We start from the raw sequence: 15,805 nt of genomic DNA on the forward strand, positions 1-15,805 counted from the left end.
TAGACAATGGCGCTGTTAGATATATTTACCATCGCTTCTTTGACACCAACCTGGGGAATTAAAGTTACGTCACTTGTGCCTGTAACACTGGTCCATTGGAATGTCTTCCAAACTGGAACACGACAATATCAAGTATTGCTTTATCTGTGTGGGTGGTACCTATTCAGATATGATCCCAAGGCTCTTCCACCAAAGCATTGAGTAACATATGGATCATATTGTATTTTAGTTCGTTACCACTAAAATAGTTCTATGATTGACACTATTTTTAATTCTTTTGAATTATCTGCCGTACCATTGTACGACATTTTATCAATTGTCATTGACAATTGAAATAAAACTAGTTTTAACGGATTTAAATCGCGTATATTAATTATTTTTATCATCCCGACGTTTCGAGCATTTTACAGCGTTCGTGGTCACGGGTAGACTGAGGTGACATTTGAAGTACAAAAGAAATATTGGTATCTTGAGTAACGTTCCGGTTGCACGCAGAAGGCACTGACTGTATCTTTAGGTCTTGCAGTCTGTTGGATTTGGGATTTTTTTTAATTTTTAATAAGTGGATCCCAGGTGTTAGGTTAGGTTAGGTTAGGTTAGGTTAAGTCTCCAACCATCTTGTGCGTATACCTAATATGCGTAATAATCGCGAAAATCTAAGACAACTTTATGTCATTGACAAATTCTGATAATTTAGTTAACAAGACACTAGCATGTGTTATCAAAACAAAAGTTGCCAAACCAAACAATTATTACTGAATGTTCATGTTTTTTGGATTTTCAAAATTATTCTCGTCTGATGGTTAAGGAATGCATCGTGAAAAACCTGTATGAATAGAAATTGAATATTATTCTTTCTGTATCCAGCAACACGTTTTGGAGCATTGTGGTAGAGTCAGCACCAAACGGAGCTCAGATGGCCCAGTGATAAGAACTCGTGCATCTTAACCGATGACTTCGGGTTCAAACCTAGTCTAGCATCACTACATGCATGTGCTTAATTGTGTTTTTAATTCATCTCAACTAACCGTCACCTAACCCGCGTTGGAACAGCGTGGTGGAATATGTTCCAAACCTTCTCCTTAGCGGGAGAGGAGGTTTTAGCCCAGCAGTGGGAAATTTACAGGCTGTTACTTTTTTACTTTACAGCTTCAAACTTCAAAGAGAGAGGCCTTCACTCTGCAGATTTCACCATATATATTATATTATAGACTGCTACTTTTTTTACTAAATTCATACATCCTGATAGTCGATATCTTAGTCAAATATTTACCGTTATTTCTGACCATGGAAAATTCAGCGATCTAAAAGGTTTCAAACGCTAGACTAGCGAATTTATCTGCAATTCGAAGCACGAGAACGAAAACACTTCCAGCTTCTAGACTACGGGTTTCAACTGACAATTTTGCGATACAAAACCCCAATAACTTTTTATTAGCCCGACCCGGGCTTGAAACTCAGCTCCGTAAGCCACTAAAACAACAAAGGTGTCAAAAAAAGGCAGACTGTCTGTGAAATTAATATAACTACAAAACTATATAGAAGAGGCGGGATCTATTCTACTTATCATTACATAACAAAAAATGGACAATTCGGCATACACCAAACATATGAGAGCCAAGATTGCCCAATTGTTAGAATGCTTGCATTTTTAAGTGACGATTGTGAGTTCAAACCACTGAATTTTCATGTGCTTAATTTTTGGTATTCATTTATCTTCTGCTCGTCGGTAAAAGAGAACATCGTGAAGAAACCTGCATGTGTTCAACAACATTCCGCCACATATGTATCCAGGAACCCGCATTGGAGCCTTAAATATTCCAGATTATCTACCACGAGGAAGAGAACGACCCGAAAATAGAATCTGAGTAAATAGACAAACCAGGACAGACCTCTGTGACACACACGTACAAGAAGACCCGAAAGAAGATTTGGACAAAGAAGAAGACGATATTTTGGAACAAGTTAGTTAGTAAGTTTAGAACAACAAGTCATTGTCATTGGGTTAACAGACACACCAGAACATAAAACTCTAGCGCAGACGTACGAGAAGACCCAAGAGAGGGTTTGGGCAAAAGATAAGACATTTTGGAACAAGTTGTTCTCTGCGGCCTGACTCACGTTAGGTCATTGACCTTGGAGCTTCAGCATATCAAATTTCACCAAATTCAGTTCAATATTCCACAATTTCTTTCTTATTTATAATATTAGTACACTCCTTCACATTATAACACATATTTCACATCAACTATCACAAAGACATTAGTGAGCTTAATAGCCAACTCAGAACCGTGAAATTACTTATTAAGAAATAACAAAAATCATAAACGAAGAACGCCCGTAAACATCGTAAATCCTGCGAAATGGCACTTAAATCTCGAGTGGAAATAACGGCGAAAGAAACTGTTACATTTAAATAAAATTTTGTTTTGATTAAGGAATTTATTGCCATCGAAATTTGTATTATTCGAAAGTAAGCTCATTATGTGAAACTTCGAAGGCGATGGCTACGGTGGGATTTTTTAATATGAATATTATATTTACACTAACATGACAGTATTTAAAATGGTGAAAGAGTAACTACTTAATTTCTTGCCGGTTCTTCTCTGTAGAAACCTACTTTCCGAACCAGTGGTAGCTTCACTTGATTGTAAAATGACGATTCAAAAGTGTACTTGAACAACGTATATTTTGATTTTGATAGAAGAATAGACTACTTCAAGATGACTTTTATGTTGAAGTAAGTAGGACAGGTTTCACGGTAGCTTGGGAAAGCGATCTTGTGGCGCCTGACAAATAATTCCTGGTTTTTAGTAAGTATTCCGGAGATACGTAAAGCATATATCAAGATAAAAAATATTGCCTACAAATAAAATTATTCGCCATTTATATTGTGATGGAACAGGACTGGGTGCGTGTATCAACAGTTGGATGATTAGTTTGTTCGTAGTGACAATTTGGTTAAATAGTGGTGACCACTTTAATCATCTATAAAATCTTGTATCGAATAATATGCTTTTTTTACCAATGTATTTTTTAAAAACGATTTGAATTTACAAAACGGCAATGTTAAAATTGTTTGCCCCGAGAAGGATTTATTGACTTTACGGAGTCGGAAATTTGGCGTTATAACCTTATCCTTCCTTCTAGTGCATATACAATGATTATCACAGATTTTATCGAAGTGATCAATGCTACTGTGTCAATAGTGAGTATTCTTTCTTTGTTAAAAACATCCCGAAGAGAGTCTCTAGAAAAAGAAAGAAAGAAAGAGGTTAAGTTGAACGACAGTTGTTAAACATGTCTAAAAAAAGGATCAAAAAGTATGAATAAAAGGTTGAAGTATTTAAAAAAAATCTTTACTATTATGGTATAGTTTGGCGGACGAGTATATGGGCCACCTGATGGTAAGTGGTCACCATCACCCATAGACAATGATGCTGTAAGAAACACTAACTTACATCGTCAATGCGCCACCAACCTTAGGAACTAAGATGTCATGTCCCTTGTGCTTGTAGTTACACTGGCTCACTTACCCTTCAAACCGGAACACAACAATACTGAGAACTGTTATTTGGCGGTAGAATAACTGATGAGTGGGTGGTACCTACCCAGGCGGGCTTGCACAAAGCCCTACCACCAACTTAAGTTCACCATGTGAAGCCGGCACCGCTAGTATATATATTAAAATCATCCTTTAAAAATCTCGTACGACTTATCGTAAGGTAGTCGTTAACCGTAAAAAGATAAATTAAAATCAAATTCGCTTTTGACTTCTACTCACAATTATTTGTAGATAATCTGTAACAGACGGACATAGTTAATCGTACTTTTGGGTACTTGGAATTTGTTCTATAACATAAACTTTTTAATTTAACTCCCTTTATAAACCCCGAGAGGCAGTGTTCAAATGAACATTTATTATTGTTTAAAAATTATAAGAGAACTTCGGTTGAATTACCCCCGACATTATATTTTCGGCTGTAGAAAGAGCTATATTATACAACATTTCATTCGAGACATTTTGAGTCATTACACGAAGGCATTGTTTTAAATAAAAGCGTATGAGAATATCAGTGCTCATAAACCACACTACGTGATTATACATACTATTTAGAGTCACGAGAAACATTTAAACAAAGGAGTCGAATAATCCTTTCTCTGCTTTTTAGTTTAAAAATATTATGAAAAATATCTAGATTAGTATGTTCGTAGTTATAACGACATCGTTTTCATTACTTCACATGTGTGGGTGCGTTTGTATGTATGCGTTCGTAGCTACGAAGCTCGAGTTTATGTTTTATTTTTCTTGTTAAATTCTTTAAGAATTAACCTCGAGCTATTTAATAATACAAGTATTTAAAAGATGGAGTGATGAAATTGCAGATGTAGCTTGAGCATTATGGACGAGAGTGAGGAGAGACAGAGATAGCTTGCAACGTTTGGAGGAAGCTTTTACAATAAGAGGCCCTTATACATATGAATGATAATATAGAGAGAAGCATGAGAGAAAACAGACAAAAAAATTTTTAATAAAGAACATATTAAATACTAACTCATAAATGATCAAACTGTTATATATATACTTAATAAGAGAAAATAAAGCTTTATTTGAAATGGAGGCGGGCTGTCCATTTGGTGAGATATGGTGACTGTCCATGGACTATCAATATTCTAAAAGGCTGCACTAAAGGATATTACAACACTAATGACTTTCAAGTTGATCTCCGGAATGAGATGATCGCCTCTAGGGTGCTTCAAATAACAAAACTATGTTTATTATTGTATATGTAGCATGAAATTAAAATATATATAAATGTAACCCGCTGAGTTTCTTTCGCCGGTGAATAAAGGTTTTTGACTTTAACTTAAGTCGATATTACCAAGGTATGCCAATAGTTTCTAAAACATATATAGTATGTAATTAAACCACGTGTTTTCTTCTGTATCTCGAATAAATAACAGCGTTACATAATAAAAATCGCGCAGGACAGCCTTAGATCAACCCTCGACGAATAATATATCATCCGGATGTACCTTAATTTATGGTCCTCCTAATCAAGATTAATCTCTGCGAATTATTCTCAACAAAGGACAGCTAACAAGCAAATTAACTTTCATAGATTTACGTAAGTTAAGGGAAATTGCTTTGAGATAGCAACCACTCATATTTTCCACCATCAACTAATTATTAGTGTTGTTGTGTTTCGTTTTATAGTGTAAGTTAGCCAGTGTAAATGATTAGTGTTGTTGTGTTTCGTTTTATAGTGTAAGTTAGCTAGTGTAAATGATTAGTGTTGTTGTGTTTCGTTTTGGATTATGAGTGAGCTAGTGTGAATCATTAGTGTTGTTGTGTTTCGTTTTGGAGAGTAAGTGAGCCAGTATAAATCGTTAATGTTGTTGTGTTTCGTTTTGAAGTACGATTGAGCCAGTGTAAATCGTTAGTGTTGTTGTGTTTCCTTTTGGAGTATGAGTGAGCTAGTGTGAATCATTAGTATTGTTGTGTTTCGTTTTGGACTATGAGTGAGCCAGTGTATATCGTTAATGCTGTTGTGTTTTGTTTTGGAGTGTGAGTGAGCCAATGTTATTACAAACACTATGTTATACAGTTTTAGTGACCAAGAAAGGACATTGGCTAAAAATTTTACCTCACATATGACAACCAATACCCTATAACGCTAGCGAAGCCAAGGGCGACTACTAGTATTACTGATAACTTTAAGTTATTTGATTTGCTATGATTTGTAAATTGAATCAATATTTGCGACAAGTCAAGTATTAATTCCTCCTGTTAGTTAGGTATTCATAATTCAATTAAAACCAGCGTTACATATTGACATAAATTACACATGCGTCTCGATAATGCTATATTCAAAATTCCAATACGATTTCGCGATTGATAATGAATTCGTTTGGTTGAAACTCTGTATGAATATTAAACTAATGTTTTGTAAATAATTAAAAATGGCATGTATTTGTATCATTCATATTATATTATATCATTTCATATATATTATCTTGGTTCATTTTAATATGAGGGACTCAGTATTTAAAAGATTTTTTAAGAATTTCGTAAATTATTTTCAATATTCCACCACGTTGTTCCAATGCGGTTTGGTGGAATACATGAAGGACGAGATGAATTATAAACACAAATGAAGCACATGAATATTCAATGACAATTTCCTAAGCTTGAAGCCCAATCATCGGTTGAGAAGCAAGCGTTCTAACCACTGGTCCAACACGGTTTACAACAATTGACAAACGGTATAATTTAGTTCTCATTTTTACACGTGTACGGGTTTATAACCGTATATTTATTCAAATACACGATCTACGCACACACGAGTTATCAGACAGTTCAAACAACGTAATCCTACATGAGACAACCAACATTACACTCCCTGAACACATCCAAAGCGCAAAAAGAACACAAAAACATACATTTCCCTTTCATTAAACCGATAACGAATGTTAAATTCGAATATAAAATCCATAGATTAAATTATTTGTCACGTTCCGAAAGTACATTCCCTCACGAATTTTGCGAATTATTCATAAAAGGGCGGACTCTGGACTCTTAAAACGGGTCCCTTTTGTACACTTTTTTTGTGTGTGACGTGAAATGATTCGCATGTGTGTGTGTGGGTTTCAGTTTTCGGAAATTAAACATTTATGTCGTATTATATCATTTGGAATAAACGGCTTAACGTTTAAAAGATATTAACACTTATGGACTTAGTCATAAAAACTATTTTGTATGATCATTGATTTGATATAATAACCTATAGACCTGTTTAAATGACCTCTACATATTTATTTAAAAATAAAACATAGACAAATTATTATTTAAGAGTAGTTTTCACCCGCGGCTATTGTATTAGGGAGTAAAAAGTAGCCATTGTCCTTTCTTAGATTTCGTATTTGCTTCATAGCAAATGTCGTCAAATTCATTCATTGTATTTGTTGCTTGACAGTTAAACAGTGACACATACAGACAGAGTTAGATTCACATTTATAAAATTAGTATAGAAGTATGGATAGTATCTAGATTCTAGGTGAGGTCATCGTCCGATGAAATCATTACAAATTTAAAATTGGAATGTTAACGATACAGATAACAGTTAGAGTACTGGCTGAAACGATATTTTTAAATCTGTAATACACACAAGATTAAGCTATTTATAACCAAAATAAAATGAACTCTCAGTACTTTTGAATTCGCCTGTTTACAAGATCAAAAACCCACCATGATACAGTTATATGGTTTGTATTGTTGTTTCTTAAATATGAATAGACAGATTGACACCTCCCGCCATGCGGCGGTATGATTGAAAATTGTATTGGATTTTGGAAAGCAACTTGAAATCCGAATGGAACGCCTGTTTGGGACACGATAATTTTTTTGGTTTTTTGTAATTTATTCATTTTTATTATTTTTTGTTTTATTTGTCGGAATATATTTATACATACATATTTGTTTTTTTTTTTTATATAAGTTGTATAGTGTCCTTAATGACCTTTATTATTTCTTTCTGTCAACATTCAAATTGGTCCATACCAAGTAAATGTATTTTTCACAATAAAGTTTGATTGTGTAAGTCCATTTTAGTTCATAAAAACTTTCAATTACAATTCTGAACGTTGACAAATTACAACATAGTTATTTAGAACAATATTTGAATGTTAAAATGTATCAAACATCAATTCTGGTTTTGCAACCAGCTCTGCGGTTACCCCTCTTATTTATTGACCAATTGGGACGAATTTACGAGTAATTCGTGGTATTTTATGATCGTCAAGTATCTAATTGCAATTCCTGGCATTCACTTATTGCATCGTTTTAAAATAACACATTTAAATTAATTGTTTCCAAATGTGATCTTTGACCTTTGAACAATGACTGCTATCAGTACAGATTTAAAACCAATAGCACAAGGAGGACAAATTGTACATAAGAATTTGAACTGTCAGGAAAATCCAGAAATGTAGATGAGTATGCTATTTGAAAATAAAACTACTACTCAAACTGATTAGATCATATTAGAGTACACAAATGTTAATACAGTTCTATATATTTTCTCTCTCATGATGAGGTCATGAAGTGACCAGACGCAGGACCAAGAGCCTTACTGGCGCTTTACGGTAGTATACTACCAACTTTCAGAAAAAAAACCCATATATTTGTTATCGGACCGACCTTGGGTGCGACCTCGGAATCTTGAGTTCAGTGGTCTTGGATTCAGTGACAAGAGCATTACATATAATATACTTCATTGAATGTATTTTCTCTAATCAATTCATTAATAATACAGAGGTCACTCTTGTGTGTGACAGAATACTTTGCCAAAAAAATCAGATGGTTTCTTTTCACTCAAACAAACCTAAACAAAAAATACCAAGCTAGTGTGGGTCGAACTACACTTACACAAATTCGACCGGTTTTCCGTTTTTTTTTCTACAAGACATTGTTTCTTGCGAAATTTAATGCTTCTAGGTCAACGGAAAGTACCCTACTGGTTTTGGCTAACTCTTTTAATTACATAGGTTTAGAGGTTTAATTTTTACACATCTTTAAAGAACCCTATGCTTCTGAACTTGATATTACTTTCAAATACTTCTACGCATTCCTGAGAAAAAGGGGTCAATAGAAGAATGGAGGGATATTTTTTGTTACAAGCACTACCCTAAAAATTAAATATGTGAAAAACGAATGAATAATCGATACAACAATATTGGACATAGGAATTCGATACCATCATAATGAATATTCACTAAATTGACGTATCTGATAACACATACAAATTGCATATCACCTAAGAAACCTTACTAAAGGACTAGCTGGGAGGGTATTGTTTACAATATCCTCATAATCGGTTTAGCCTCGGTTTCTCGTTTTATTCGTTCCAATGTCCTTGATATCCAGAATCGATCATCGCCAAGCCTGCTCGGGCCGTCGCTTACCACGTTGGTGCCAATCCAGAGCATGTCTAGGGATACGTTCGGAATCCCTGTGTAACGTGGCCGAACCAATTCCAATTCCGACGTCTAATCTGAACATTTCTCACTGCTGTTTCGGATGTTATTCTCCATTATTTTATCCAGTCAAAATATTCTCAGAATAAATAATTAATAAATATTGGACAACATCATATACATTACTCTGATCCCAATGTTAAAGCTAGTACCTACTTATGTAATGGAAAATCAGAAGTAACAAAGACACCACAAACACAACCAGATCCAAGACAACAAAGAAAACTAATTAACTTTCAATATCGATTCGGCTGGGAACCTGAGACCTCAGAGTGACGTACCCATGAAAACCGGTGCACACTACTCGACCACGGAGGTCGTCAAATAACATCGTCAAAAAATCGAAATCAAAATATGCTGTACTGTAAGGGCTCCTACGAACTTTTTCCATTTAATAGTACGAAATAAATGAAACGTGAATCAATATATAAATTCCGAGAAGAACCCAAGTTTACTTCTTTTACGAAACATACGAATGTATTAAGTAGACATATATAGCCGAGATGACCCAATGGTTAGAATGAGTGCATTTTAATCGATGATTGCGGATTCAAATCCAGGCAAGCGTCACTGAATATTCATGTACTTGAGCTTATAATTAATCTCGCTCTCGGCGGGGAAGGAAAACATCGTGAGGAAAAAAATACTAATTATAAAATTTATAGGTTACACGTAGAAAAATTTTAGGAGTGAAATACAAAGTAAATTCTTTCAGAATTCTACTGCTGATAATACCACAATAGACCAAGAACACACATGACGATACTCACTTTTCATAGATAATTTCTCTAAAAGAAAAAGTTAATATATAAAGTTCACTTGTCTGTCATTACCTTATAACTTGTACCATTACCTATAAATCAAGATAGTCAAGCCAGTTGGACCTTTCATGGATGTCCTTATTGAACCCATCAACCTTTTTTATCAGAAAATAACGCCGGAACGAATATTAAAAAGATAATTAAGATTGAGTCTTATCAGTAGACAAGCGATGGATAGCTTTTAATCTATATAATCTGTTGGATAATTATGTATATTATAAGGGCATTCCATTGTTAAATTTTTGTTTTGTAAAACAAAAATATTGCATCAATGTGAGTTGGTTGAAAAAGTTACATCAACGCGAATTGAGGTGAGTAATCACTATAGCACTGGTTTTCATTCGGTATATGGTGGTTTTATCATGGGTTTTATTCACCACCGAATGCAAGGTTTGGACCTTTTTACCTTACCTTTAAATTATTTGATACATGTTTGAGTTTGAACCTGCTATCACTAAATAAGATGCTCTCGTAACTATCTCGGATTCTCTAAGAATAATATCATATTATTCAGGTGTTTAAAAAAAATGTTATGGAAACATTCACTCTGAGGGGTTTGATTTCCGACCGAGTGAATGTAGATTATCATTAGTTTTCTATGTTGTCTGGTGTCTGTGGTACCGTTACTTCTGATTTTCCATATATTGGGATCAGAGTAATGTATGTGATATCGCATATTCATTTATCTAGGTTCAGTAAATTTGGTCATGTGTTCATATTCAAACATGACACTATATGTATTCCTATATACTTTTGCAGTATGAAATCTTGTTCGGGTTGGATCATCTTTGGTTTTGGCTGCCAAATTCGAATACGTAATTCAAAACCAGGAGAATGGTGCCTAGTCAGTATTTAAGTCATATTTTATTTAATAAAAATATTATTCCTTTATTCTAAGATACTATCTACATACTTGATTGTACTAAGTAATTACGATTACTTAGAATATATTTTAAAATTTAAACATACTGTACTGTTTAACAAAATATGCAATGTTCTTACGGTCTTGCGTTATACAAATACAATGTAAATAAAAAATCTAAATATTATTTAATATCTTTGGTTAGTAGGTATTTAGTTTAAGAAAGCTTTCCTTGGGTTTTATGTTTGTACAGTATTGTAATGTACTGTTTAAGAAACAAACGCATGGTTCCTTTTGCATTTACAAAATAGTATAGATAAATTAAAATATATCTTATAGTATCGCTTCCATTCAAACGCCGTCCGTTTCCAAATGGATATTGGTTAGCTTCTACCGGAGTTACGTTCTATTAAAGAATTTTAATTTTAATTCAGCCCCACGGTCTTATTAAGCTGATAGATTGGCCAAAGGACTCGTTTAATCGGCATTTTACGGCCCTTAAGCTTTGAAAGTTTTAAAGCCGCAGATAGAACTCTTTTTTATCGCCTCTTTTTAACTGTAATTGTGAAAATCTCATTTATATCAGTATTACTTTTCGCTCATGACTCTGTCCACAACTAATGTGTCCGCAATTTTGAGTTTTGACAGTGGACAGTTGTGTACTCAAGTTAAGTGTCAATGCATACTTAGTGGTAGGGTTTTGTGCAAGCCCGCCTGGGTAGATACCACCCCACTCATCAGATATTCAACCGCTAAACAACAGTACGCAGTATTTTTTTGTTCCGATTTGAAGGGTGAGTGAACCAGTGTAACTACAGGCACAAGGGACATAACATCTTAGTTCCCAAGGTTGGTGACGCATTAAAGATGGAATAGTTAATATTTCTTTCAGCATCATTGTCTATGGGTGATGGTGACCACTTACCATCAGGTGCTTACCATAAAAAAAAAGTTCAAAATATCAGCAAATATATCATAATGTAGTCGTCTTGATCATTTCAGCCAACTGTAGACATATTATAGTGCACGACTGCGTGTATATACATCTTAGAGCAGAGGTATATTCTCTATTCCCTCACTTAGATAATTCGATAGTCTGTATCGGCGTTAGGGAGGAGAGCGATGGGGCGACATAAGCACTGCTGAATCATTACTTTCCTGGAATTTTGACTGACTTTTGACATGAATGTCTATCAATCTGTTATTAAAAGTTAAAAAGTTATTTTCATAAAAGTTTATATATATATATAATAATAATATATATATAATATAATATATATATTTATATATAAAAGTTTATGATAAATTTGATAATTGTTAATCAAATCAATTATTTAAGTGGGGCTTTTACAAGCACTTTTGAATCGTCATTTAACAATTAAGTGAAGCTACCACCAGTTCGGAAAGTAGATTCTACCGAGAGGAACCGGCAAGAAAATCAGTTGTTACTCTTTTTCAACATTTGAAAAATACAATCATATTAGTTAAATACAATTTTACATGTATGTAATGTATCCTGCCTGGAAGTCAACAGATATTAAAATGTTTAAGTATATTATATGCTCCAAAAATCGTTACGATTTAGAAATACAAAATATTTAATCAACGCCATCTGTCGGTAACATACGCAACAAAACCTATCCTTAATATTATATAAATGTTAACATTTGTTTGTTTCTATTCAGAAAGCAGTGCTTGCAACGAACGGTCCATTTCTAAAATGTTTTCACCGGTAGAAAGATACATTATTCCTGAGTGCTATAGGTCATAAATTATTCTTAGATCAAAACATTTTCTTTAATACAAAACTGCGCCCGTGTGAAGCTGGGGCATATCACTAACGACAACAACCACAACAGCCTGTAAATGTCCCACTGCTGGGATAAGACCTCCTCTCCATTTGAGGAGGTTTCGGATAAATAATCTAACACGCTGTTTACAATGCGGGTTCGTGGAATACACATGTGTCTGAGTGTCTATGAAATTAGACACATGCAGGTTTTCTAACGATGTTTTCCTTCACGGCCGAACACGAGATGAATTATAAATACAAATTAAGCACATAAATATTCGGTGGTGCTTCCCTGGGTTTGAATCCGTAATCATCGGTTAAGATGAACGCGTTCTAACCACTGGGCCATCTCGCTCATAATCTCCCATATCACTGGTAGGTACGTCTGAAATTATAAGTTTTAATTCCCGCCCTAAAGTTTCACAACAGCAATCAAGATTATTTATGTAATTCAATTTACTTTGCATCTGATTCAGACGTATTCCTTGAGCAATTTGTTAACCGAAACAAATGACCTCGAGGTCATTGACCTTCACACGTCATTTGAAATATATATTTTTTTATTTCCACCGAGTGAGAAGTTGGCTAACGCAATTTCTCATTTTGGTAAAATTTACGACTTCATTTCAAGTACTGTACGTGTAAGGTTTGAGTGGCGTTCTCATGAATCAGCTTGTACACTTCGGAAACGATATTTTAGAGTTACGTTCGAAATATTTTCAATATAAAATACGTTTAGGACTGATTGGAATTTATGGAAGAAATAGTACGCTTGCGTTTTAGATTGTTGGTTGTCATGTTTTAGGCAAAAAAAGTAGCCTATTTCGCTTCTTGGCTTGGCTTAGCTTGGGTATCTTATATATTGTATGGGGTAAAAATATGGGATCATAGACTAAATCCAATCTTTAATTTCAGTTCAGTCAGTCGAAAATCTAAGAAGATTTATACAAACTTTCATCCCCTGTTTTATCCACTTCGGGTTGGAATTTATCAAAATTCTTTCTTAGCGGATACCTACGTCAAACATCTACCTGCATGCCAAATTTCAGCCCGATCAGTCCAGTGGTATGGGCTATTCGTTGATCACTATAAGAAATAAATAAATGTTAATTAAACTTTTTGGTGCTTTGTCACAAATGTATATATAAGGCCAAGGCTAATTAAGATTTATTTATTTTTTATCGTACGAACTGGCGACGTGAGTATGACGTAGTACACATGACAGCGAAAAAAGGGACATTTGAAAGAATATCGATTGATAGCGAGCTGATGCCTGACTCCTCGTTATATATATGTTTTGGTCATGTCGCTTGGTGGAAAGGTGACCGAACTGATATAATATTGATACTGTGGAGAAGGTTTAATCGGACGGAAGATGGTTCTGTGGAAGATACTTGTCGGAACTATCAAAAAGTATAAAAGCTTAGCTGACCAACAACAACTAACACTAACACATATTCAACTCGATTTATTTTAGTATCTACTTGATAACGAACGTTAAACTTTCGAACTTGAGTTATGGCGAAAATTCTTGGTTTGAAGTAAAGTAAACATCCCACAGTTGGGCAAATGCCTTGTCTATATTTTAGAAGAAGGTTTTACCACGTTTTTATTCTAATAGAAATTGACAGATACACAAAACACATGTGACAGAATTTTATTGAAATTAGACACATGCATGTCGCAAGTCACATGCATGCATCCTAAAATCATGAGGTGATGTATTCTGGCTATTAGATCATCTTGGCTGTACTTTCTTAAAATAAATGAACAAAAAAATTTGTCAGATTGAGCGTCAAAAATTACCACCTTAGCACCTAATTTCAATTTCGAGATTTATCTTTCACCATGAAATGAACTGCACCATAATAATATAGTAATTGTTATCTTGAGTGCTTAGAGTGCTCAGAAAAATAATAAAAATATTTTCTTCAGAATTAAAAATATCACGTAACATTGGATTTTCGAAAATCCTATCGGAAAGCAATACTTATGTAATACTGGCAAAGGATTCTGAATGCGATTTTTTTTTCTTAACCATTTTTTTTTTCTATAAAATATTATTATGTCGAAACAGTCTGGAGGATCGTTCCATTTCCACGATGTGCTATCATCTGAAGTCGTTAGTTTTACGATAGCACACAAAAGTTCCTACACAGCTTTTGAACTTTGCTATTGAAAATATCAGAACATTTTCTGGGATCTTGTTCTAGAAGCATATATATGTATAAAATATATGCTAACCGTGTGAGGTAGCTCGCATAACAGTTTTATGACTTGATTCATAAATTTATAGTGTGTAAAATATTATGAAATTTCCAAATATTTTTTGTGATATTTAAATAGGCGGACTGGGTCATATCATGATAAGTGGTCACCTGTCTATTGTCAGTGGTAATGAAAAAGTTTTGTTTATTTTCTCCTGTTACCATTGCGTCAATGCCAGTCGTTAGCAGTAACTGACAGTAGTTGCCATCTCGCCTTGCCAACCAAATACAGAAATTTTGTTGTTTGGCAGTCGAACATTTAATGAACTGGTGTTACCTATCCAGAATTGCTTCCATATAGCTCAAGCACAAAGTTAAGTAAGACCAATTTTGGCTTCAGACTTTTCAAATGCGTAAACGTAAATGGACTTCAATTAAAATTACAAATTCGATATTACCGACTTTACCATTTTCTGATATAAGTTTTGACGGTACCAACTTAACTCTTAACTGCTACAAAGATATATCTACAAAAGAAACCTAATAAATTTTATATAGCCGAGTTCGAACTCAGTATCTTCCGATTTCAACTCTGGACTAAGTGGCTTGTGGTCCAATAAGCATTAGTCCAACGAAGGTTTACCAAATATAAGGTGAAGTTAAATTGTACAATGTTTACCTTACCTTGCATTGTGGAAACTGCTCCGGCGGCCTCGTAACGCGCCAACCCAGTAACGGTGGAATGCACACGAGGGCGCTCATCAGCCAGACCGCGGCTATCATCAGCGCCGCTCGTGCTGGAGTTCGCTTCTTAAGATAATCTACAGCCTGGAACAATTCAAATAAAATTGTTAAATTATCTTTACTTACGCAAAATAAAACATTATCTTGTTCCGGTTTGAAGGGTGAGTGAGCCAGTGTAACTAGAGGCTCAAGGGACATAACATCTTAGTTCCCAAGGTTGGTGGCACATTGACGATGTAAAGAATAGTTAATATTTCTTACAGCGTCATTGTCTATGGGTGACGGTGATCACTTACCATCAGGTGGCCCATATGCTCGTCCGCCAATATATACCATAAAAAAA

The 15,805-nt window shown here is 34.5% G+C and overlaps 1 protein-coding gene across 1 annotated transcript in view; it reads right to left on the minus strand.

Moving 5' to 3' along the window:
• LOC124539814 (alpha-2Db adrenergic receptor) overlaps positions 1 to 15,805 on the minus strand; it is a 545,191-nt gene that overhangs the window by 285,624 nt on the left and 243,762 nt on the right. The window contains exon 3 of the mRNA XM_047117172.1: positions 15,403 to 15,546. Coding sequence (XP_046973128.1) covers positions 15,403 to 15,546 — 144 coding nt within the window. The remainder of the gene's footprint in view (positions 1 to 15,402; positions 15,547 to 15,805) is intronic.

This window comes from Vanessa cardui, chromosome 23 (assembly GCF_905220365.1).
Source record: "Vanessa cardui chromosome 23, ilVanCard2.1, whole genome shotgun sequence".
Taxonomy (NCBI): Eukaryota; Metazoa; Arthropoda; class Insecta; order Lepidoptera; family Nymphalidae; genus Vanessa; species Vanessa cardui.